This window comes from Sus scrofa, chromosome 4 (genome assembly GCF_054392235.1).
Source record: "Sus scrofa isolate SSC_HxYL_T2T_F1_AM1 chromosome 4, Sscrofa_HxYL_maternal_Yorkshire_Landrace_v2.0, whole genome shotgun sequence".
Classification (NCBI taxonomy): domain Eukaryota; kingdom Metazoa; phylum Chordata; class Mammalia; order Artiodactyla; family Suidae; genus Sus; species Sus scrofa.
Window position 1 is genome coordinate 81,417,153 of NC_139386.1, and position 26,649 is coordinate 81,443,801.

The 26,649-nt window shown below is 43.7% G+C and overlaps 1 protein-coding gene across 3 annotated transcripts; it reads left to right on the forward strand.

Annotated features, from left to right (window-relative positions):
- The first annotated feature begins 1,619 nt into the window (after positions 1–1,619).
- On the forward strand, positions 1,620–26,649 carry LYPLA1 (lysophospholipase 1). Of its 3 annotated transcripts, XM_021089369.2 has the most exons (9): positions 7,761–7,883; positions 8,636–8,667; positions 13,168–13,233; positions 14,994–15,041; positions 16,916–16,986; positions 20,591–20,664; positions 22,448–22,549; positions 23,825–24,001; positions 24,899–26,649. In XM_021089369.2, exons 1-9 carry the CDS (start codon positions 7,815–7,817, stop codon positions 24,950–24,952), a joined length of 693 nt encoding a protein of 230 aa, XP_020945028.1. In that variant the 5' UTR covers positions 7,761–7,814; the 3' UTR covers positions 24,953–26,649. The 3 variants fall into 3 exon arrangements, 2 of the variants coding, with proteins under 2 accessions (XP_020945028.1, XP_084878507.1); XM_085022381.1 differs by lacking the exon at positions 23,825–24,001; XR_014843825.1 differs by lacking the exons at positions 13,168–13,233; positions 14,994–15,041; positions 16,916–16,986; ... (2 more) ...; positions 23,825–24,001; positions 24,899–26,649 and adding an exon at positions 10,349–10,870 and having other exon boundaries at positions 1,620–7,883; positions 8,636–10,070.

A 26,649-nucleotide genomic window follows, 5' to 3' on the forward strand; every position in this document is an offset into this window, starting at 1 on the left:
TGGGGCAAAATGACTCTAAAGTCTGGGAAACAGCGTTTCAGGGACCTCTGAGGAACTGCTTTGAAGAGGTAGGGGGAAGGTCAGTGTATACGATTTTAGTGAAGGGGGTACGTGCAATCAAGCACACGTTTTGGCAGACGTTTCCTGCTAGTCATCAGGAACAAATACCATGGTTAATGACTTTACGGCTTTTCTAGACAGGAGATGTAAAAATTTGGGTTCATAAAATCCCCCGAAAATATCTATGTGAAAGTTGTTCTGCCAGTTTTTCCCAGAGCACATTTCTGATCTCCATGCTTTCAGTATGTGTTGAAGCTCAGCAGCTGCAGTGGCTACTAACAATCCTAGGAGAGACAGATGGCTAGTGCCAATTTTTAGTTGGCACCAGTGAGATAAGAATACCTGAGGTCTAGGTATTGCAATGGCTGGCTAGTAGCAACTGTGAAAAAGACTCAAAACCCTGCATCCAGTCTGAGTGCCTCTGTTATGCTTTGACTGAGTCACTGAGATACTAACTCAAAAGCTGTTAATAATGAAGGAGCCAGGCTGAGTGCTTGGTATGTCAGTCACGTGCTGATTCAGCCTCATTTTGTTCAACTAAACAACTCCTCGTGGGGTAGATGTTTTATCACCTTTGACAGACTTGGCAGGGTTGGTAGTTGGACTAAGATCTCAGCAAGCCGCAGAGACAAGATTTGTACTTTGGCTCCTATTACATAAGTAATATTTTTTTATAACATGAAGCTGAATATCTGCAGCACAAAATACATAACATTTTCACTGAATAAAATATGAGCTTCCCTATTTTTGTCTTAAGTGAGTGTAATATAGACCATGCTTCTTTCTTTTTCTTCTAATGTTTTTTTTTGTTTTGTTTTTTGTTTCACTGTCTGGGGTGTTGTTCCTGCTGTTCCTGTTAGTGTAAGTAAGAAATAACTTTGTGGAGCACAGCTACTTCCTTTTTTTTTTTTTAAGGCCGCATCTATGGCATATGGAAGTTCTCAGGCTAGGGGTCAAATTGGAGTTATAGCTGCCAGCCTATACCACAGCCACAGCAACACCAGATCCAAGCTGAGTCTGCAACCTGCACTACAGCTCACAGCAACACCAGATCCTTAACCCACTGAGTGAGGCCAGGGATCGAACTGCGTCCTCATGGATATTAGTTGGATTCATTGCCACAACAGGAACTCCACTACATCTATTTTTAAACCTTTAAGAAGTCCTTTTAAATCAAGTATAAAAAAACTGCCAAAAAAGAAGAGTTTGCATTCTCTCCTTTATTTAAGCAATATTTATGAGCAAGATACTGAACTTGTTACTGAAAAACGTACAAAGATAAAGTCAAACAAGATCTTGCTCCCAGATTGTTTGAAATGAGGTAGAGGAGACTTTCCAAAATTGAGTATTTTTTAAAAGTTAAAAAAAAAAGTAAGCCTCTTATAGCTCTAATAACACAAATCAAGAAAAATACAGATATGTGAGTTCTATAAAACCATATGAAGATAAAGTCCAGACTCTATTTAAAAGTGTAGAAAAAATATGGTGGAAAAAAATAGAAGCTAGTTCCTGCCTTTAAGTGTTTTCAATTCAATATATTTCATCATCTTTTTGTTAAAAATTTCATACTTCTGGGAAGAAAATTGCAAAACATGTTGCAAAATACTGCCTACAGAAAGACACACCATATTTCCCCTTAATCAGAAAATCATTGTACTAAGTAATGAGCTCCTGGGTGAGTGTTAATGCCAATAATTTTTGTATCATTGAAAAATTTTATTGGATAAAAGAGATACAGGATATATAAAACAGCGTGCTGACTTCCAGGAAGTAGATTTTCTTTGTTGGCTAGGTTGTATAATGTTATTGGTGGGCACAGGTTAATAGTGGGAATAATAATAGTTCGCAGTTAATTGTAGGCTACCTGTTTGTTTATCCAGTAATGCAGCATGTTGCCCTAGCTTATAAAGCAGTCAAAATAATTTGGTGAGTCTCATCTCTGTTGTAAGAATGTAAATTAAGGGTGTGTGGTGAGTAAGTCATCGACCTTTAAGCCTATAGAAGTTTTACATCATTGTTATTAATGCAGGATAATTTTATTTTTTAGGGCCACGCTTGTAGCATATGGAAGTTCCCAGGCTAGGGGTCGAATCCAAGCTGCATCTTCGACCTACTCCACCAGCTTGTAGCAACACTGGATCCTTAGCCCACTAAGGCTGGTATTGGATACTATTCAGGTTCGGGTTCTTAATCAAACCACAATGGGAACTCCAGGATAATATTTATTAAGCATCCGCATGCTTGAAGGGTTGTGCTAGCCCCTGTTTAAATCACACTAAGAAAACCCTGTAATAAGAAGACATCTCAGCAACTACTTATTATGCATCCTGACTCCAGCCCTGGTCAGTAGCGACTCCTCATTATAAAGGAATGAGGTGAACCCTATAAAGGTGGTGTAACTTCAAGTCCTTTGGGCAGGGCCTCTTTCTCCTACACTCCCAAATCAACTTCCCCACCTGTCTCGGTGCCTTGACAGTCTCTCAATACAGATTGATTTCTGGTGCCTCTCTTTCCCTATTGCCCACAACAACGAGACCTGTCTCTCTGATCCACAAACACCATGCTGGTTCAATCCATCTTCATCTTGCCTAGAACAGTGCTACAGTCCACTGACTGATCTGTTTTCATCTCCACTGTTGCTCCCTTCCAGTCCATCCTCCAAAAGTAGGCAGAGTCTCATTACCCTTCAGTGACTCCACATCGCACTGAGAATAACATACGAACTTCTTGCCGTGGCCTGTAAGAATTAGAACTGATTCCTTCCTGTCTCTCTGTCCTCAAAATGCTGGGATACTGCTGTGAATGAAATAGGCAGGTCTTCCCATGGGGTTTCCTGGGGTCTTTTTTTGGGGGGTAGGAGGGGGGAATACAATAAACAAGTACAAATAAATAAGGCCATTTCTGAGAGTAAGGAGCTCCATGAAGACAAACAAGGGATTGTGTTAGTGATTGGTATTTGTGGGGGCTTTTAGAGAGTGCCTCAGGATTGTCTCTGAAGGGACATTTGAGCTGAATGATACAAAGGAATTTTTAGCATTTTCTAAGTGAAAGTTTATTTCATGATTATATTATAACCCCACCAAGGATCAAGAATTGAAGTAGCACAAACTGTGATCTCTAATCACAGCAAAATTGAATTAGAAAATAGTAACAAAGATATCTGAAAAACTCCGTATATGTGGAATCTAAACATATTTCCAAATAATCTAGGAGATGAAGAAGAAATTACACAATAGATTTTAAAATATTTTGGGAGTTCCTGTTGTGGCTCAGTGGAAACAAATCTGATTAGCATCCATGAGGACACAGTTTCAATCCCTAGCCTCACTGAGTGGGTTAAGGCGCCAGCATTGCCATGAGCTGCGGTGTAGGTTGCAGACACGGTTCATCCTGCATTGCTGTGGCTGTGGCGTAGGCCAGCAGTTACAGCTCTGATTCGACCCCTAGCCTGGGAACCTCCATATGCTGCAGGTGAGGCCCTAAAAAGACTATATATATCTTTTGAACATAGATATCTTTTGAAGGTATATATTTTGAACAGAGTGAAAATGAAAGCATGACATCAAAATTTGTAAAATGTAGCTAAGCAGTTCTTAGAGGGAAATTTGCAACATTAAACTCTCATATTGGAAAAGAGAGTTCTCAAATCAATGGTTAAAGCTCAAGAAGCTAGAAGAAGAGCAAAATATGCGTTCCCTGGTGGCCTAGCAGTTAAGGATCTGCGTTGTTACTGCTATGACTCTGGTCACTGCTGTGGCTCAGGCTTGACCCCCTGACCTGGGAAGTTCTGCATTCTGGGGACATGGCCAAAAAAAGAAGAGCAAAATAAATCCAAATAAGCAAGAAAAAGAAATGGAAGCAATCAAAATAATTTTTAAAAGAAAATAACCAAAAAAAGAAAACCAGTTAAACCAGAATGGTTTGTTTGAAATAAATAAAACTGATAAACTCGAGTAAGACCATAAGGATAAAAAGAAAAAAGACACAAACTGCTGTGTCAAAAGAGAGAGGAGACATCACTACAGATCCTTTGAACATTAAAAGTGATATGGAATCTAGTGGACACCTTTATGCCAGTAAACTCAGAGAAATACAAAAATTTTTTGAAAGACATAAACTACCCAAGCTGACTCAAAAATAATAAAGATAGGACTTTCAGAATGGTGTGGTAAGGAGCCTGGAAGAACATTTCTCCAATGAAACAATCTTTTCTTTTCTTTTTGACTGCACCCAGGTCACATGGAAGCGTGGGCATATGGAAGTTCCCGGGCCAGGGATCAAATCTGAGCCACAGCTGAAACCCATGCCATGGCTGCAGCAACACTGGTCCTCCTTAACCTACTGTGCCAGGCCAGGGATCAACCCCAAGCCTCAGCAGCAACTGCAGACACAGTGCCAGGTCTTCAACCCACTGCGCCACAGTGGGAACTCTAAAACAACTGTTTAAATGGTGAAAAATGGTACCAACTTTGGAACCAGGAATTTGGTGCTGCTCAAACAAGCATCTAAAATTGTAGAAATGGCTTTAGAACTGGCTAATTGATCGAGGCTGGAAGAGTTTTGAGGTACATGTTAGAAAAGGAAACAAAATTGAAGACTTTGAAATTTCTCAGCCTATCTATATTGCAAAAAAATGAAACAGATTTCTGGAGAGACCATCAAAGATGTGACTAGATGATTACTCAGTAGAGGGGCACAACAATATGTGTGAGCCGAAAGATGGAAGAATCAGAGAAGTGAAATATAGATTGATGGAGTTTATGCAATCTGAAAAGCAAAGGGAAAACAAGAAAGAAGAACAATGAGCAGGGCCTTAGAAAACTGTGGGACACCATTAGAAATACCAGCATTTGTGTAATGGAAGTAATAGAAGGACAGGAGAAAGAGGAGCAGAAAAATATTGACTCTGTAGTGACTGAAAACTTCCCAAATACTATAAAAGACTTTTCATATCCAAGAAGCTCAAAAAGTTCAGGGTGTTTGAAAGGACGTTTATACTTAGACCCATGGTCAAATATTGAAAACTAAAGGTATGTATCCAAGGAATTGAGAGCAGGGACTCAGATATTTGTATGCCAATGTTCACTGCAGCATCATTCACAAAAACCAAAAGGTGAAAACAACCCAAGTGTCCATTAATGGATGACTGGCTAAATAAAATTGAGTGTATACCTGCAAATTTATATATTATTCAATCATAGAAGGGAACGAAGATCTGATGCATGCCACAACATGGATGACCCCTGAAAATATTATGCTAAAGAAAATAAGTGAGACACAAAAGGACAAATACTGTATGAACCCTCTTATCTAAAATACCTAGAATAACCAAATTCATGAAGACGGTAGATTAGACATTACTAGAGGCTAAGGAGAGGGTAGAATGGAGAGTTCTTGCTTAATAAATAAAGAGTTTCTGTTTGGGGTGAAGAAAAAGTTTTGGAAATAGTGGTAAAGATTGCACAACATTTTAAAAAACAATTAATGCTACTGAATTGCATACTTTTAAAATGGCTAGGAGTTCCTGCTGTAGCACATAGGTTAAAAACCTGACTGCAGTGCCTGGGGCCATTGCAGAGGTGCAGGTTTGATCCCAGGCCTGGTGCAGTGGGTTAAAAGATCTGGTGTCACTGGCTGCAGCTGCATGCATGTCATACCTGTGGCTCAAGTTCAACCCCAGGCCTGGGAACATGCCTGGTGCGGCTATTAATACAAAAAACAACCCAGTATGAATAAGACCCCTACCTTCAGTATTCTGGTTATCATGTGAATTAAACTTATTTTTTTCTTTTTAGGGCCACAGGTACAGCATATGGAGGTTCCCAGGCTAGGGGTCTACTCGTAACTGTAGCTGCTGGCCTACTCCACAGCCACAGCAACACCGGATCCTTAACCCACCGAGCGAGGCCAGGGATCGAACCTGCGTCCTCATGGATACTACTCAGATTCATTTCCGCTGAGCCACAACATGAACTCCTAAACTGGGTTTTTAAAGATCTTTGTTCACTAGCTTCCTTCCCTATCTTACACTAAACTCCCTAAGGATTATTTAGAAAAAAAAAAAAAAAAAGTCAACAGAGTAAATTTAAAGATTGAATTGGCTTTATTCAACTTTTATGAATCAGGAAGCTGCCCATCCAGCTCTGAGGAGCAGTGCCAATGGAAGACCTGTAAAGAGCAAATTACCTCATTTTTTTAAGGGATGGAAGAGGTCTTATCAGGTTGATCTCCTCAATAGTGCTGATGGGGAAATTCCAGACTGACTTTAAATTTGCATTCCTAGCAGAGATTGAAACTGGGATAAGGTTAGGTGGTAAGCTTTGGTTAGATTACGATGTGGCCTTAGCACAAGTGACTCCATTTGGGGCCTGTTATCTCTCTTTTAACGGATTGTATATATCCTCTAAGGTTTTCCATTCTAACTGAAAACTGTCCCTTTGCCTTCTGGTTCTACAAGAATGAAGTCATTAGGCACCAAGGAATTCAGGGTGGAGATCAGGAATGAGACCCTCTGGGCTCTGGGAAAACAGGCAGCATGGCCTTCAGATAGATACTTTTCAGGTAAAAATGTTTATGAACCCAAACTCTTTTTTTGGGGGGGGGGGGTTCTTTTGTCTTTTTAGGGCGGAACCTGCGGTATGTAGTTTCCCAGGCTAGGAGTCCAGTCGGAGCAGTAGGCACCAGCCTACATCTCAGCCACAGCAAATCGGGATCCCAGCTTCATCTGCGACCTACACCACAGCTCACCAGCAATGCAGGATCCTTAACCCACTGAGCGAGGCCAGGGATCCAACCCACGTCCTCGTGGAGGCTAGTCGGGTTTGCTAACCACTGAGCCACAAGGGAACTCCGTGAACCCAAACTCTTGCATCTTCCGATGTTTAGAGAAACACTAGAACCATTAAATAAGATTATCTTCTCCCCCTGACTGGCAGCAAACTTGTACCAAGATGTGTGCTTGATGGCAGGTAAACCTGGGCCAAAATCATAGGTATAATGACACCCACCCCCCCGCAACTTTTCAGGGCGGTCCGCGAGGGCCGGCTGAGGGGCCATCTCCCAGGCTATGGGCCACAGCCACTCCCCAGATAAAGCAGCGCTCAGACTGCGGGTTTTCCAGTGGAAGCTTGCCACCTCGGAAGGGCAGGGCATTTGGCCTTTGTGTTTCCGTCTTTCCTCTCCCAGGTCCTACCATGTGTTGATCAGCAAGGAGCGGCCGCTGTAGAAAAGGGGTCGTGCTGTCTGGAAGCTAAATCTGTACAATATCCGTCCATCAGTAAATTGCGGAAGCTCGGTGACAGCTGAGTGTTTCCTGCCCCAGCTGAAGTTTAAAGACGGAGGCGAATAACCATCCACCGCACCCTGGTGTGGCCCCCAGTGGAAAGATGCCGAAGCTTCCCAAGCCCAGTCCTTCTGGGCCCTTCCGGGAGTCACCTGGGCGGGAGAGGCCTGGCCAGACCGCGCGGCCCGGCCTGAGGGCGCGTTCTGGGCGGCGCACGGAGCATGCGCGCCCGCGGGCCACGAGGTCAGCCGGGGCCGCCGGGCGCCGGGTGGCCGGACATTGTGACGCGCGCGGCCTGTGGAGCGGACGGGGAGGCGCGGGCACGGGGGCCCGGAGGGCGGCGCGGCGGGGGCGCGCACGCGCCTGAGCGCGCGCCCGTGCGCGGGTCGCACTCGCCGTTCGCACGTCCTTGGGCTGCGGCCGGCTCCCGCTCTGCCTTCCGCTTCCGACGCGCTGTCTGTCGAGCCGGTGTATGTGCGGCAATAACATGTCGGCGCCTCTGCCCGCCGTCGTGCCCGCCGCCCGGAAGGCCACCGCCGCGGTGAGTAGGGCGGCGCCCGGGGCCGCGCGGCCGGCGGGTGGGTAACGGGCCGGGCCGGGCCGGGGCCGGGGGTCGGGCGGGTGGTGGGCGCGGCCCGGCGGGGCTGTGCGGGGTGGGCCGGGGGTGGGGGCTCAGCGCCCCCCACCCAGACCCGGGACCCCGTCCCCAGCCGGGACCCCGCCCCCAAGACCCCGCGGGAGTGGAGGGCGCCCCTACTTGGGTGCCTTTGGAGCAGGTGGGTTTCTGTCCGGTCGGCGCATGAGCCAGGTCTTAGGTCTGCAGGAAAATGCCTTTCTTTTCTCCCGCTGTTCGCCTGTCCTCAATTAGAGAAGTTTGTAGACTTAGTGTCTTTTTCGATCAGAGGTTTTGGTCTTTAGGAAACTTGTGCCTGAGGATCTCAGACTTACTTTTATCCCCGGAAGCCCCTTTTTGTACTGGAAAAATTCTCCCGTCTAAGTGAGACTCTCGTGGTTGACTTGAGGGAAGTATTTTTTGTAGAATGTAGTCCTTTGCCCCGAAGAATGTCTAGCCGGGACCTCTTTAAGTGCTGAAACTCCGCGGTAATTATCTTTGGAGCTGCAAGGAGAGACGTTAAGGATTTTGGCCACTTAAGAGAGGTCCGTGGAGATTAATTAACTGACTGAAGGCAGTGTTCTGGGCTTCTGGCGGGCACCTTAACCGGAGCTTCCATGCTTGACAGTTCTGGTGGGTCTGTTTGGACATGGCTTATCCTTTGTTCTTTTCTCTTCTAGGTCATTTTCCTTCATGGATTGGGAGATACAGGGTAGGTACCCTTGTTTGTACCATGACGAAATGGGGTCATGCAACTCTGTGCGATCAAGGGTTACCAAGAACTGTAGGATTGTATAAAAAAAGATTGCTGGTCGCATTTCTTACAGTGCAGACCGAAGATAGAATCCTTTCTTTTTTGCCACCCCCCCCCACCCCCGTCCCCCAGAATTTCCCCCTCATCATCTTAACGTGTTAGTTTTCAACTTCTGCTTCTGGCACATATTAAAAATGCGAACTCCTCTTTGAGTTGCTGTGGATATGGGATACCAGACCAGGGGGTATGTATGTTCGTGGGGACTGCCACCGAGAGCTTTCAGGAGGAGGTTAACATTTCCGGGCAGGCTGAGAAGAACTAGCTGATTTTGATAAGAGAAGTAATAGCGGTGTGAGGTATACAACCTTCTGAATGAAAGCTTAGATGTTCCCTTAAATGAAAAAAAAAATCTGTTGAAGGGCAGGAAGTGCAGCTCAAAGATTTGCCTGGAGGCTTATCAAATGCCTTTTGTTGCTCAGCTTTTTCTGTTTTGAGAGCTTTTAAAAATTTAAACCGGTGATTATCTCTTTGAAACGTCAGCAAAATTGTGGTTATAAAATTGTTACAAAATTTTACAATTGCATCAAAAAAAAAAGATAAAAAATTTTACAATTGCAGACTTGGAGGAAAAGTGAAGATAAATAAATTTGATAAAATAATGAAGAAACTATTACATCTTTACAAGGAGGCATTGGGCTAGATTAATTCTTAAAAGTGATTCCTAATATTGTTTTATGCTCCCAAGTAGAGGTACATGCCTTGCATGGAGTTAGGATGGGAAAGGTTTTGGGGCTCTTTCTGGCCATCAGGTAGTGCTGTGAAAAGGTCAGGCTTATTGCACTGTTTATTTGTTTTACTAAACAAAGTTTAGCAGCTCTGTTTTATCACCAAACCCTTCTTGATGCTGAGAGCCAGAGGAAGGATCTTACTAACCTCCCAAAAGAGAGCTTCAAGGCTTGAAGAATCAGACCAAGAGAAGAAAGCTTCCATTGTAGGAAGGTTTTCTGTGGACCCCAGTTTAGCCAGATTTTTTAGACTGAAGTTAAGAGTGAAAATGGTGAAGAAAATGACCAGTGAGATTACGTATACCCACAGCAGCCATGACACCTTGACTAAGAGTTCAGATTGTATAAAAAATTAAAGCTTCCACTCCTGGACAGACTTGGCAAGATGACAGTAAAGAAGGCTGGCCTGGCACTAGGTTGGTTCTATGAATGCGTGACCAAGTTCAGAACCAGCCAGGCAGATTGTTATTTAATGTTCAAAATACTTTTTGGAGAACTAGTTAAAGTTCATTTGTCTAGTTACCTCGGAAGAGGTTGGGGATTAACCCTTCAGTTTGCTGCTATAAAAATGGGTAGGTTTGGAGTTCCCGTCGTGGCGCAGTGGTTAACGAATCCGACTAGGAACCATGAGGTTGCGGGTTCGGTCCCTGCCCTTGCTCAGTGGGTTAACGATCCGGCGTTGCCGTGAGCTGTGGTGTAGGTCGCAGACGCGGCTCGGATCCTGCGTTGCTGTGGCTCTGGTGTAGGCCGGTGGCCACGGCTCCGATTCGACCCCTAGCCTGCGAACCTCCATATGCCGCGGGAGCGGCCCAAGAAATAGCAAAAAAAAAAAAAAAAAAAAAAAAAATGGGTAGGTTTTTAGCCTTTTTTGGTTAAGGTTCTTTTTTGCAGGACCAGCTGAAATGTGCTGTCTGGTAACCTGCGTTTCCTTTAGCTGCCTCATGAAAAGTGTTTGCGGGTCAAATAAGATTGGGAGACTTTATATAATTCCATATTTTCTCAATTCTAATATGTCATTTTCCCCACGTTTTTATGTTTCTGAGATTGATATTCATCTTATTATATGTGTGTTTATGGTAGTTGTGATTTTTTTTTTAATAAGCTTTTTTTTTTTCAGTGATGTCACTTAGATTACATCTTAGTGTTTAGGAAATATGATGTGGCATTTCTCCCTTTGAAGATTTATAGTGTATGCACCAACATGTTTAAAGCTCTGAAAAGTTTTGCCAGAAACTCATCTGACCACCATAGTGTTCATGTGTGTATAATATTCATAATGTGTATAATAAAATATGAAACATATTCAAAGAAATACATTTTAAACCAAACTGTATTGCATGAGATCAGTTTTCCCTCCAAAATAAAAATACCTTTTGTTATAATTATGAAAATGTTACATTTGTATTATAAAAAAATTCAAATATGCTTGAGAAGTCAGTGAAATTCAGTTGAAATCCTACAACCCAGAGATATGTATTTATTTTTGACAGCATTTTTTAAATGTTTTGTTTTGAAGTGCTTTTGAATTTGTAGAGGAGTTGCAAGAATAAGGCAGATTCCTCAATAACTCTTACTCAGATTCACTAATCTCTTTGGAATATGTTGCTATGTTTGCTAAAACCTGGGAGAGTAAGTTATCAATATCATGATTCTTTATTTGCAGACTTTAGCATGTATCTCCTAAGAACAATCAGAGACTCTTATACAACCACAGGAAATGATCGAATTCAGGAAACTTAGCACTTATTTAATATCATTATCTGATATGCTCTATTATCTAACATACCTTGGCAGCTGCCCCAGTAATGTCCTTTGTAGTAAATGCTCTCACTCACAGTCCAGTCACAGCTGTGCTCAGCCCTGAGCTGCTACAGCTCTTCAGTCTCTCTAATCTAGACCTGTCCCTCAGCTCCTCTTGGGCCTTCATGACACTGACGTTTCTGCAGGGATCAGGCTGGTCCCTCCACGTAGGTTGGTTTGACATCTCCTCGTGATGAGGTTCAGTTTGTGCATTTTGAGACAAATACCATGGAGATGGGGTGTCCTGTGCATTGCATCCCTTCAGGGGACAAGTGCGCTGCCTGCCCTTCCCCTGGTGCTGCCCCGGTCACTTGACGCAGGTGCCATCCTCCGTCAGGTGTGTCTCCCGCACTTATTTCCCTGTGCTCAGAGCTTGTTGTGGTGAGATGCCGGGAGCACGTCAGACCGTCACCCAGTGTTTTTAGCACCCATGCTGTTGCTCCTTTTCTGTTTATTAATTTGCCCCCATCTGTGTTATATGGACTCACTAAGTTACATTGTTACTATGTAAAATTTTTAACTACTTCTTTTAAAACAACTTCAAATCAGAGTTCCCGTTCTACCTCAGCAGGTTAGGAACCCGACTAGTATCCATGGCCTTGCTCAGTGGGTTAAGGATCTGGTGATGCCGCAATATAGGGGTTAGATCCTACATTTCTGTGGCTGTGCTGCAGGTCGGCAGCTGCAGCTCCAATTCGACCCCTAGCCTGAGCATATGCAGTCATAAAAAGGAAAAAAAAAAAAAGAAAGAAAGAAAAGAACTTCAAATTGTTACCATTTCTTAGGCATTTGAGAGTAAGTTGCAGGCATGTTGCCTCCTTACTCCAGAAAGCTTCATTGTGTGCTTTGTATGTACCTGGACACACTCCCCTGCCCACCCCACAGTAGAACCCCCAGTTGAGAAGCTAACACTGATCTCAGCATTGACCTCACGCCACCATCACCACGTCCACCAGCCCCATTCGCGTCTCCCTGGCTTGACTCAGTAACGTCCTCTGTGGGTCCAGGATCACACAGGGTTGGTTGGTTGAGTTGTCACGACTCCCGTGTCTTCTTCGGTCCAGAGCAGTCCATTTTCTGGTCTCTTGTGACCTTGACACTTCTCCAAACGGGCTGGTTGCCCAGTAGGATGGCCCTCAGTGTGGGGGACATGAATCTTGCTGCCAGAAGGGAGGGATGCCACACAGGTGTCGCCGTGCTGGTCGGGACCCACACGGTGTCCGTCTTCGTGCCTTTGCTGTGTGGGGATGTTACATGTCATTGGCCGGTCTGTAGTGTCCGCCAGATTTCTCCGCAATAAATTAATGTGTGATTACACTTAGTATTTGTGGGGAGATACTTTGATTTTATGAAAATATCTGTTTCTCACCACTTTTTCATCTATGGATTTAGCATCCATTAATGATCGATATCTGAATCAACTATTGTCATGGTTGCCAAATAATGATCTTTTGAAAGTTAAGAGGTAGTTGCTCATCTTCTGTTTTGAACACATGTACACTGGGGCAAATGTTAATTAAAGTTGTTATTTTTGACAGTGTAGGAAGCGTGTGAAGATAGCAGACACCCGATTGACTTGACTTCTCTCAGAGTTTGTTATGCATGTTGTTGGCAAGTTATAAGGAGATAAAAACTGTATTTTGTAAACTTTAAAGCCCGGTGGAAGCATATGAAAGAAAAAACACTGTTCGTCAGAAGTCGTCCTTATCCACAGATAAAGCTTAAATAATGAACTTTGTTTTGTTTTTAGGTTGGTCAGTGGTGTTATAAGGAGTTAAAATTTAGCCTCACAAATTTAAATACTTTTCTGTTACTAACTTACTGGAATTTAAAACAGTATCTAATGGCATTATTCAAATGATTTCTCTACCAGGCACGGATGGGCAGAAGCCTTTGCAGGTATCAGAAGTGCTCATATCAAATATATCTGCCCTCATGCGTAAGTATTTTTATTTTATTTTTTTGTCCTTTGAATTTTTAGTGCCGCACCCACAGCATATGGAGGTTCCCAGGCTAGGGGTCTAATTGGAGCTGTAGCTGCTGGCCTACACCACAGCCACAGCAACACAGGATCCCAGCATGTCTGCTACCTACACCGCAGCTCACGGCAATGCTGGATGCTTAACCCACATGAGCAAGGCCAGGGATGGAACCTTCATCCTCACAGATACTAGTCGGGTTCATTAACTGCTGAGCCACGACGGGAACTCCCGTAAATATTTTTAATTTTCAGGCTTGGGACTCAGCATCTGGAAAAGAACAATTCTATTAGCTTTACTTTTCCAGAAAAGTATGTGCATACAATATAATTAATGTTTTTATCTTTTAAATATTCAGCTTCAAAATAAAGATTAGTAAGTTCTTTAAAACAAAAATGGTGTCTTGGTTACACTGAATTTTTTTTCTTTTTTTGTTGAGAAATGTAAAATAATTCTCTCTGGGAGATCAGTTGAACTCACAGCCAGAAAAGGTCTTGTAGGTATACAAATATCTTTTAAGTTCTAAGGACATCCATGAGCCATCTCTGAAGGAGCTTACCTATCCGGTTTGTGAGAAATCTTTAGTACCTTGAGATGGAGCATGGAAAAAACAGACTTTGGAGTCTGTTCAATTGGGTTTTAAATTCTGAAAATGTTTGTAGGTGTCAACAAGAAGCTAGTTAGGTTTTGAACAAACTCAGAAAATACATGAGATGAGCATATGTCAGGTCAAAGGGTGCTGAGAAGCAGTGGCCATGGAGAAGAGACAGATGGGACCAGATACAGGCTGATAGGTTGTAGTTCACCCTCAGAAGTGGTGGCAGCAACAGTGGATCCATACGAATGAGGAATGTATCTGAGGTTAGGTAAGAAAATGTCCCCACTTGTCCTGAGCAGAGGCTGTGTGCTAGCTCTGTGGCCAGGCTGCTCTGTCCTTCTCTGGTTATCTCACTGTCGTGGCTGCAGCCCATGCTCTGTCCTCCTTCTCTGACTCATGCAAGACAGAACTCTCAGTTGTATTAGAATTTCTGCTGCATTGTTATTAGTGAATTTGGTTTAAGGCTATTTCCCAGCCAAGGGAAGTTTCTGTTCTCAAGGAAATGTTATTAAGATTTTGTGACTTCTGAGTAGACTTGCTTCATGAGGCAGGAGGATGGTGGTGGGATGTAGTTACAGTGTCTTTGTCTCCCTTCATACTCAGCTGCCTTCTGGTCGTCCAGCAAATGTCTGATCACAGACTTGAGCTGGGTGTAACACACGCACGTGTGTCCCTTATTTATTTAGGGGTGGCTTAAACAAGCAGGTACATAGCTCAGACCTCGATGTAATTTGAGACCACAGGGATTAATGCCACGTTTCTGTGCAGTAAGTGGCTCATATCCTTTGTCATTTAGCCAGAGTCTCCTACTTTATATGTTTCCAGGTGTCTTGGTTACTGGTTTTTCTTCTCACATCGGGTTCGAAAGTGTTAAGTAAAGGTGTTGGAAGGGGAGATGATTTTATTTGCCAGCTTAGCCCCTTCCAGCTGTGGCTCCATCCTAAGAACTGTGTGGAGTCGTGGGAGCAGAACGGGGCAGGTGTGGGTGCATTGAAGTGGCTCCTCCATAAAGTTGGAACATTCAGTTTTGTGTAAGCCTAAAGGAACCATCTGTGGGATTTATTAGGTTTTACATACAGCTTTGTTATATTATTTTTATCTTGCTTTTTTTCCCTCCTACAGACCAGTTATGCCTGTAACATTAAATATGAACATGGCCATGCCTTCTTGGTAAGTAAGACTTGACTTCTTCAGTAAGAACTTTTTACCTAGTTTTTTTTTTTTTTTTTTTTTTTTTTTAATCAGAGGTGCTTTTGTATATTGCAATTTTTAATTAACTATTTCAAGGTGAAAAATTATATAATTAAATTTAACCTTTATTTGACTATTTCAGTTTTTATATTTTATTTATTTATTTATTTGCTTTTTAGGGCCACACCCGAGGCATATGGAGGTTCCCAGGATAGGGGTCTAATTGGAGCTATAGCTTCCAGCCTACACTACAGCCACAGCAATGCAGGATCCGAGCCACATCTGCAACCTACACCACAGCTCATGGCCATGCTGGATCCTTAACCCATGGAGCAAGGCCAGGGATCGAACGTTCGTCCTCAGGGATGCTCGTCATGTTAATTTCCACTGAGCCACGATGGGAATTCCCAGTTTTCATATTTTAGATCCAGGGACAAACTTGAGGAGCTGCACCAACGGGTGGAGAAAGAGTAGAGAATGAGTGGATAGAAAGATGGTAGAAAGCATCTCTCAGTGCTTGATAAGCCACTGTGGGTTCGGTAGCCGGGTGTTTGGCTGAGCCCATGGGACGTCCACTCCGGTGAAGCCACAGCCTCTCCTCCCACCTTCCACCTCCGAGGAGAGCTGGCGGGTATTGCGGGAGACCACTTCCTGCAGTGTAATCACAAGACCTTGAGGATGTCAGGCGTTCCCCATGGGCTTCACAGGCTGGAGGTGGAGTCAGGGCTTTGTTCTCTGAGCCACTTCAGGCCACGCTTGCTTCCTGCTGCTCCAAGACCAGGGCGGTCAGGTCTGTTCACGAGTGATGACCTTGACACCTGATTCCTGTTTTCCTTTCCCCTGTACCTCCTGGCACCGGCCCTCTTTCGGGTGACTGCAGAATGCAGTGTAAACGGCCCGTTTGCAGCCTGGACTGGCTTGTTACTGCCTCGACCCTTCTCTTCCTGGTGGCTTTATCTTGTCTCAGGTTCAGTCATCCATAGACATTCCTTGGGTTTTGTCATCTGGAACTGTCCCTCCTTGGAAGTCACTGGATTCAGACCTGACTGTCAAGCAGAGCTGTTCATCCTTTGAGTGTGGACCCCAGCCTGTCTCCACCTTGTCCTCTCTACCTATCCCCTCACCCCCACCCCCAGGTGGAAGGTGGGAGGAGAGGCTGTGGCCTCACCAGAGCGGATGCCCCATGGGCTCAGCCAAACACCTCCTTTGTTATGCACTTGAGGTTCCTTGGAAACTTTTACAGGCTCCTGCCTCTCTTGGCCTTTGATTCGCCCCTCTTCCCTCTCCGGCAGAATTCCTGTCCACAATCAAACTCCTGCCTCACGTGGCAGATAGAAGCATGGACAGGCTGAGGAAGGGCTGCCCAGACCCTGGTTTGGGGTCACTGCGGGGTGTGGTGAGAGGTTTCGAGGTTGTGCAAATACTTGTGTGAGCAGGTGCAGGCAGTGCATGCAGGGGGTGGCATGGTCGGGCAGGTCCATTCTGGAGCGCAGACTTAGGACGAGGTAGGACAGAAGGGTGACTGGAGGTCCTGGCACACTTCCTCGTGCTGGGGTTTGAGGTTCCTGCATGCATCTCAGATTGGACCAGGTAGTTCTCTAGGTGTTTCTACCTTAAGATTGTGTGGCACCATGACCCGTGAATGGAGTCTGTGTCTAACTGGAGTGAAAGGAACATGCAGGTATCAGCTTCATGCAGTGGAGCTGACTGGCCTCCAAAGACAGTTTACTTGAGTTTCATGCTATAGAATGTCTTTGGTTAGCCTTTTTTTTTCTCTAAAACTACTGTCTTCTTTCGAAAGTAGATAATCTTAGAATTGAGTAATTCTTCTAGGACTTTGCCTTGTTTTCCAGGTTTAACATTATTGGGCTTTCGCCAGATTCACTGGAAGATGAAACTGGAATCAAACAGGCAGCAGAAAATGGTAAGTAAGAAAGGTTTCCGAGTAGCTGTGTTGATGCTGATGAAATAGTGCCGTTACCTAAACGCGGGTTGGGGTGCTGGAGCTGCTCCTCTGTTCTCGTCGCTCTCAGTCTTGCTGGACTCGTTGACCCTGGTCCATGACCAGGGGGTGGGGTTTGTCACACTTCAGCTCTGTCGGATACATAATTTTTTTGCTGTTTTTGGCCACACCATGTCATATGGAATTTCCTGACAGGGATGAAATGATGATGTAATGATGTGATGGCATGTCATGAAAATTATACAGGAAAGGTTAGTTTTAGTGTGGTGCCCCTGTTGAAGACTACTGAACACACTAGGTAATTCTGGTGAGTTGTCTCATCCGACACTCCGGCAGTAGTAAAGTGTGAGCTCCACAGACTCTGCAGTCCCATTCTCCTTCATGAACGCAGTAACACCGCTTGTGTTTGGGGTGAAAGCATGAAGAGCACTCACTTGGAGAAGTCTGCTTTTAGCACATGCACAGGAGCATGTGTTTCTTTTACACGTGCGTACTGAAACAGCGACAAGTAGACAGCGTGGTGGCTGGAGTGGCCGTCAGCATCGTCTGGGTGGTGACGAGGTGGCCTTGGTGAGGTGTGCCCTGCTGTGAGGTGGTGGGGACAGAGTGAGGTGACCTGTACCCCGGAAGTCATTGTCTTTCTGTTTCACATTTGCTTCAAATTTTCTTGTAATTTATTTTATTTTTTTTATTATTATTTTTTATTTATTTTTTTCCACTGTACAGCATGGGGACCAAGTTACACATACATGTATACATAATTTTTCCTCCCATTGTTGTGTTGTGATGTAAGTATCTAGACATAGTTCTCAATGCTACACAGCAGGATCTCTTTGTAAATCCATTCCAAGAGCAATAGTTTGCATCCATTAACCCCATGCTCCTGATCTCTCCCCCTCCTACTCCCACCCCCGGGGGCAGCTGCAAGTCTATCCTCCAAGTCTATGATTTTCTTTTCTGTGAAACATTCATTTGTGCTGTGTATTAGATTCCAGTTATAAGTGATATCATATGGTATTTGTCTTTCTCTTTCTGACTTACTTCACTCAATATGAGAATCTCTAGTTCCATCCATGTTGCTGCAAATGGCATTATGTCGTTTTTTTTATGGCTGAGTAGTATTCCATTGTGTGTATATACCACATCTTCCTAATCCAGTCATCTGTCGATGGACATTTGGGTTGTTTCCATGTCTTGGCTATTGGGAATAGGACTGCAATGAACATGCAGGTGCATGTATCTTCTTTAAGGTAAGTTTTGTCTGGATATATGCCCAAGAGTGGGACTGCTGGGTCATATGGTAGTTCTACGTATAGATTTCTAAGGTACCTCTATACTGTTCTCCACAGTGGCTGTGCCAGCTTCCATTCCCACCAACAGTGCAGGAGGGTTCCCTTTTCTCCACACCCCCTCCAGCATTTGTTATTTGTGGACTTATTAATGATGGCCATTCTTACTGGTGTGAGGTGATATCTCATGGTAGTTTTGATTTGCATTTCTCTAATAATCAGTGATGTTGAGCATTTTTCCATGTGCTTGTTGGCCATCTGTATATCTTCCTTGGAGAATGGTTTATTCAGGTCTTTTGCCCATTTTTCAACTGGATTGTTGGCTTTTTTGCTGTTGAGTTGTATAAGTTGCTTGTATATTTTAGAGATTAAGCCCTTGTCCGTTGCATCATTTGAAACTATTTTCTCCCGTTCTGTAAGTTCTCTTTTTCTTTTTGGTTTCCTTTGTTGTGTGCTTCAAATTTTCTAAGGCTGTTAAAAAAACAAAACCAATAGGATCATTTTTAAATCTGTTTTTTAAGTCTTTTTTTTTTTTTTTTTTAAAGAACTCTTAACTTTACAGCAGGAAAGTGCATTCAAAACATATTGGAAAAAATGTCAGACCAAGAACACTGACCAGGATCATCAAAAAGTCGGTCAAAGCTGTAATCCTAGAGCTAGAGTTTTGTCAAAAAATAGAAGGTGGTAGGAGTTCCTGTTGTGGCTCAGTGGTTAGTTAACAAGCCCAACTAGTATCCTTGAGGATGCAGGTTCGATCCCTGGCCTCGCTCAGTGGGTTAAGGATTTGGTGTTGCTGTGGCTGTGGTGTAGGTCGCAGATGCAGCTCCGATTAGACCCCTAGCCTGGGAACCTCCATATGCCTCGGGTGCAGCCTTAAAAAAAAAAGGGACAGCAGGTATTGGGTCTGGGGGTGAGTGGTCAGATCTGGGGGGAGGGGGAGGGGACCCTGTGCGTCAGACAGCTGGACCTGGTGGGCCCAGAGTGAAGCCTTCCACCCCAAGGTAACTGGGCTTGTAACATTCTCTGACCTAATGTGTGTTGGAGAGAATGAGGTTCAGACTCGCGGCCAGGAAAGGGGTGTCGGGTTTGGGGCTGAGAGGGTGTGCAGAGAATAAAGGGGAGAGGGCTCAGGGTGGGCCCAGGGGTGGGGGGCTACAACTCGTCCCTCCACAGCGGACTGCGGTCCCCGTAAGTGGCTTGATGTTGTGTCATCAGGTGTGAGCAGAGGAGTGACGTTCTGGGGGTGGGGGGGGTCCCCGCTGTTTCTCACCAGCCCATTCCCTTCCTTGGTCCTGCCCTGACCTGTAGCCCCCTCTCCACCACGCACTCATCAGGGCACCTCCTGCTCTTCAGGCTCCTTTAGCTAAGAACTGCATTTATGGAAAAAGAAATAATTTTTAATTCGGGCATTTGGGATTTTTGCAATAAAAGCAAGTTTCATTTTTGGTAAGAAGGAAATATAAAGTTGGACATTTAAATCTTAACATGAAACTCAGAGTTTTTCGGTTGGTGCAGCAGGTTACCGATCTGACGTTGTCACTGCAGTGGCTCGGGTCGCTTCTGTAGCACAGGTTTGGTCCTCGGCCCAGGAATCTCTGTATGCTGCGGGCACAGCCAAAAAAAAAGAGGTGAAACACTTACACCTATGTCAAAAAGTGAGAGGAGATAAATTTGTAAAAGGTGTAGTTATTCCAAAAACATAGTATTATGAAGAAAAAGGAAATTCTAGGAGTTATCAAATAATATATTTAATGATGTGTATCAGAGTCTTTTGCAGAAACAGAAGAATTCGTATGATTTTTTTCCTGCATTGTTTACTGGGCTATAGGGAAAACTAATACTTTTTGGTTTTGTTTTTAATAACAGAATGATCAGTTTAAACACTAAATCATAAATCATGCATAAGCTACTTAACTACTTATAATTTAAAATAACAGCTTTTTGGTACAAATGCTTATGGTTCATCGAAGAGAAAGAAATATAAAATGTATGTAAGCGGATCAACCGTAGATAAAAAATTCATAGCCATCTGTTGATGAGAGAAAAATTGTTGACAAATTGTGTAACAAATAATTGAACACTTTAAGCAGCACCCACAAAATCTGAGTTTTTGAAAATATATTCTAATTTTGTATTCTAATGGAGCGCTTCAAGGTTTTCACTTGTTATAACCTTTAATAATGTGCTTTCTTGTTCTTAATTTTTTTCCTATGTAAATTGTATCAATGGGCTTATCTTTGAAAATATTGATGATTTAACGTTTATGTTATTTTCAGTAAAATCTTTGATAGAGCAGGAGGTGAAGAATGGCATTCCATCTAACAGAATTATTTTGGGAGGATTTTCTCAGGTAAGATAAAAGTTTGCGTGGTCCCTCAGCGTCGCCAGTGTGTTTATCTAGAAAACGAAGTCTGGGGTTCCAGTCCTTTTTCTGTGGAGGAGTCCTTTTTTTAGAATATGATATAGAATCTGATCTACTACTGACCTTTAGTGCTGAATTAAGTTTGCGTGAACCAGAAGTGATTGCTAATGAACTGGGGGGGTATGTCACACTCTTGTCTAGTTTTCTCTCTCCAGTGATAGTTTCCACTTTTATCGGGTGTGTCCTGAAAATTGATTTGCAGGGGAACTGAATGGGACCTGGACTGTGTTTTTCTAAGGCCCTCATGTGGTTAAGTCTGAAGTGCACACCACGAACCCCTCTGGACAAAACGCTGCTTAAGGGAGGGTGTTTGTCCCCTGTCCAGGGCAGATGACTGAGGGGATAATGAGGTTGAGGACAAGACTCCCTTCCCCTTCTGTGACAGTCAGATTCCTAGGAGTCAGGATCTGCGTGGGGGCTGAGGGAGGCCTCTGCGGGGCTCTGGGCCAGTCTTGTGCTGAGTCTGTCCTGGCCTCTGGGAACCCCTCAGGGGTTCTGTCTGGAATGGGTGATAGGCGTCCTTGTGGGGGGAGCAGAGTCAAGAGGGGCCCGTGTCACCATCTTGGTGACATCACTCTGTCCTCTTCCCTCCTCTTGTCGTGGAAGAGAGGTTTTGGATAAAAGATATGGTGTTTATTTTTGGCACCTTTCTTCTCTTCCCTGCATTTCCTTCTGCCTTCTGTGCTTTTCCTGCAGGCAGTTACAGCGTATGACTTTCCGTCTTAGTATCGACCACCCCGCTGCCCTTGATCCTGACCCCTCTGTCCTCTAGGTCAGCGCTTCAGCGTCCGCATCACTGGGTCAGGGAGGGATGGGATTATGGAATCATTTAGAAGTTAGAACTCGGTAGAAGGCTAGAGTATAGATACAGTACAGGGAGGGAGTATCATTGATGTAGTACCTGTTGACACAGGTGATGTACATTGCTCTACACGTTGTGACCTGAGTGTGGGCACAGAAATGGATGCTTGATTCAGACAGGAGTCTGTATGTGAGATGCGTTGTATTCGAGTCCTAGTATGTTAAGAGAGAGTGAGTCCTGAGTCTGGCATCGCATCCAGGAAGCTGAGGATGAGGAGCAGCGTGGCCCCAGGAAGCAGCCAGGGCTTCTCTGCTCTTCTTCCTCTGCCCACCAGCTTCACCTCCCTGTCTGCCTCCACTGGGCTCGCTGCTGCCTGCGGGTTTTCCAATTCTTGACTGTACATATTATAGTTCCAGCTGTACAGAGAGACTGACAGTCACTGAACATCACCTTTCATGACTTGGGTGGGAGAGAACCTCTCGTGCTGGGGGCCCAGTGCACTCGGAGGGCCGCAGGTGCCGTGAGGTCCCAAGGTATCCGCCACGCCGTCCTTGTCACCTTGAAGCCTCGTTTTAGAAAATATGCCAGCTTAAGACCAGGTTTGATTTTTCTGCCTGAGACTTTGCAGAGAAAATAGTAACTATGAGTTCAGAGCATCCCTAAGGCACTGTCAGGGCAGCAGCAACCTCCGTGTTAACTCTGTCTTGGCTGGTGGTTGCCATGTTCTCATGTCTTCAGCGTAGAGAGAGGAGTCCTTTAGGACATGCCAGGGTGTGTGTGTGTGTTTGCCAGTTGGCCTGTTTTATTTGACGTCAGCCACTCAGTTGGGTTTTTAGGGACAGCATCAATAACAAGAAGCACTTGCATGGCTGTTGGTGGTGAGCCCCCTGAGCCCTGCTTCTATTCCAGGGAGGAGCCCTGTCCTTGTACACAGCGCTCACCACCCATCAGAAGCTGGCCGGCGTCACCGCTCTCAGCTGCTGGCTCCCACTGCGATCTTCGTTTCCAGAGGTGCCTGACCGATGCCAAGCGCTGCATTCCAGAGCTAAGAGATTGCAGATAATGTTGGGGACAGGGTCATTTTTTTTAAAGTAGTATTAATAAACTTAATTTTTTCAGAGCAGTTTTGGGTTCACAACAGATTGAGCAGAAAGTGTTTATATATCCCCATCCCCTTCCAGGCACAGCCTCCCCAGTGACATCCCACAGCCCAGAGTACAGCTGTTATAGCCAGTGAACCTGCATGGGCACATCATTGGCACCCAAAGCCCGTAGTTTCCATCAGTCACCTTTTCAAAAGACTTGTCTTAGACCTTTGCGATGTGGGCTAGGCTTTATCTGTACACTACGCTGTCTTTACAGCAGGGTGCATAGGCTGGAATAAGACATATGAGTCCTTAAAATGAGGAAGTTGCCTCGTGGCGCAGTGGGCTAAGGATCCAGGGCGGCAGCTGTAGTCCAGGCCAAATGGAAAGAAAGAAGATCCTATGTTTGAAGTGTTTGATACATTTTAAGATACATATCAAGATTAGACCTTTTTTTTTTACACATAGAAATAACATTTTTGAATGCTTAGTATGTTCACTACTTAGTAGAATTTTGCTGTAGAATATAATTTCTAAATACTCCACAATTGTAGAACACATGGGGGAAATGGATGTTATTTTCAAATTCATGTTTAAGTTTAGGATTTTTTGTCACTTTATAGTTAGTTTTTGGTGTTTTGCACATAATTGCTATTTATTAAGCTCCTTATTTAAATCAAATAAAAACTGAGAAGAACATAATTCAGCTAAAACCTACCTTTTTTTTTTTCTTTTTCTTATGGCCACACCTGCAGCATATGGAAGTTCCCGGGCTCTGGGTTGAATTGGAGCTGCAGCTGCCGGCCTACACCACAGCTCACGGTGATGCCGGATCCTTAACCCATTGAGCAAGGCCAGGGATCAAACCCACATCCTCACAGACACTGTGTCAGGTTCTAAACCTGCTGAGCTACAATCGGAATTCCCCAAACCTACTTCTTGTGTCAGGACACTGTGAACACGTAAGTAGGATATAGTGCACGTCCAAGAGAGCAGGTATACAGTACAGGGGAATCATGTGTCCTGTACAGGTTTAGGTAAGGAGATGCGGAGGGTGGAAGATGAAAGGGCCCTTGTTTCTGTGGCCTGATGCTCCCCTTATGTGCGGAAGGCAGTGCTGTGCCTTCAGCTGAGCCCATGGCTGAACGTCCCCATGATGCTCCCCACGTTGGACTCAATAATGCTCTTGTGTTTTTTGCAGTGTCCTATCAGTGGTGTGAATAGAGACATCCCCATCCTTCAGTGCCACGGAGTGCTGGATCCTTTAGTTCCCCTAATGTTTGGCTCTCTAACTGTTGAAAGGCTAAAAACGCTGGTAAATCCAGCCAATGTGACTTTCAAAACCTACGAAGGCATGATGCACAGTTCCTGCCAACAGGTAAACCTTGGGGAACAGTGATTATAGAGGTGGATTTGCAACTTCCTATGTGTGCTTTTTTTTAAGATAACATTTGACTGCTTAGGGGTTTAAAGCAGTTAATTCACATCAAATCACAAATTAGTAGGTCTTACTTAGATCAAAGTTTATTCAGTTTAATTCAGCAGACATTCACTGATTTTCTGTTGTATGCAAACACTGTCCATGATTCAAAGAGAAATGAAAAACATTCCTTTATTAAGATCTAAAGTAGCTTAATTAGGGAGTTCCCTGGTGGTCTAAGGGTTAGGACTTAGTACTTTGACTGCCAGGGCCTGGGTTCAGTCCCTCCTCCGGGAACTGAGGTACCACAAGTGTGTGGCATGGTCAAAATAAATTTTTTTTCAAAGTAGATTTAATAAAAAATTTTTAAAGGGGAGGGAGTCCCTGTCATGGCTCAGCAGTAATGAACCCAACTAGTATCCATGAGGATGCGGGTTCGATCCCTGGCCTCGCTCAGTGGGTTGAGGATCAGCATTGCCTTGAGCAGTGGTGTAGGTCGCAGATGAAGCTCAGATCTGGAGTCACTGTGGCTGTGATGTAGGCCAGCAGCTGCAGCTCTGATTCGACCCCTCGCCTGGGAACTTCTGTATACTGCAGGTGCGGCCCTAAAAAGACAAAAAAAAATTTAATTGTAGCAGCAAAAATGTGTTTTTGGAGTTCCCTGGTGGCCTAGTGGTTAAGGATCCAGCATTGTTGCTACTGTGGCTCAATTGATCCCCCGCCTGGAAACTTCCCCCCCCAAAAAATGTGGTTTCATCTTACATGTGCACACCTTGGATTCAGTCTTTGGTGTCTCAGTGGGGATTTCGGTTCTAATCTATGTGACCATTTATTAAGTCCCTTTATTCCAAACAGGAGATGCTGGATGTCAAGCAGTTCATTGAAAAACTGCTGCCTCCCATTGATTGACGTCACCGAGGCCTGCGTGGATGTCACACCAGCACCTTCGTAGTAGAATATCAACCTTTTCCTGCGCCCCATCCTGAAACCTCTAATGTTTGCAGTGTTAAAATATTTTGCAAAGACACACCAATGACACAGACTAAATAAATCTCCTTGTGGGACATTTAGGATCTCTTAAGTTTCACTATATGTGTTTGTATAAAATGATCCGGAATATACTAGTATTAAATAGGTGAAGCAGCTAGCTTCTTTTTCCCAAATGTAATTCAGCAAAATAATAAAATACTGCAACCAGATTTTTTTTATTATATCATTTGAAAACCATTAGTATGCTTAATGAAAACTTGTTCAGGTGTAAATGAGCAGTCGGGTCATCAACAGTTTATGCGTGCTGTGACTTCGACTATGGACTTTTCCACCGTTCCCTAGTCACCATGCAGGATCTGTATTTTTAGATATGTGTTCATATACACTTAATGGTTATAAATCATAGTAGGAATGAAGTGTTATTAAATTATTCCTAATGATAGGGATAATACCTCTAAGTGTCAATAAAGAGTGATAGTTCTCTCTTCAATTAATGGCCCTTTTATTTTGGGGACCAGGTTTTTCTTTCCTGAACGTAATTTCTATTTAATATTGTTTTTTTCTTCTCTAGAAAAAAGATACGTTCTTTCTTCTTTTGTATCCTTCATAACAGACCAAATATGTCTCCTTGCCCTAGACATCTGCTGGCAGTTTGTGCTGTAATTTGACGTTCTGAATCACAGACATGATGGTGTTTAAAATGTACTTACAGAAAGGAATCACAGACATCCCTTCAAATTTTCTACACTACTTCTTAAACTGGACCTTAGTCCACAGTTTAGACCTACAGAATCATCAGAATCTTTAGTCCAGATAACGAGAATAATTCTGTGGTTGGATTATTCTGTTATTAACTGAAAGAATAATTAGGTCATATTCTAGTATGTTCTGGAATATTTAAGGCTGATCTTAAAAACTGTTAATTTCTAGGATGATTTGCTCTAAGTAGATTCTCCTCATAGCATAGAGTTTTAGTTTATTTATTTTGCACGTATGTTTGAAACCAACTGCTGTAGGAAATGAACAATCCACTTGAAAACTATGCTTTACTTTTATCTGCCAGCAGACATTTTGGAAATGTTCACTTTAATCAGATGATCTTTTTAGGTTAGTTTTTGTGCAAACATTAAAGTAGCAATTACTTGATTTTAAATAGTCAAAATTTTCAGATTATTGGTTAAAATTTGAAAACAAATTTTGGGTAATAAAAGTCAGAACTCAGTACATATAATCTAGTTACCACACAGTTTCATACATAGCAGAAACATATGCCTGATATTTCCAAACTCTTATTAGTCTTTCTGCTGTACTCCAGCTGACCAGAACAGCTCCAGGAATGGGTGCTACTCAATAATAGCGATAACTTGGCGTGGACTATTTAGGGTGTTAATAATGAAGCCATATGTTTATGTCTGGATTTACAATTTTTAAACAATCACTTACTATGTCATTTCGCTTTACCTTGGAGAACAAAAATGGTTGTTTCACTTCACAAATCAGCAAGATCTAATTTATGGCAAGAACTATTCTGTTGAAATGTGCTGTAATGTGGGAAAATGTAAATCTTTTTCACGGTTTCTATCAATGTGAAATAAAATTTAATTCTGACTTTTCCA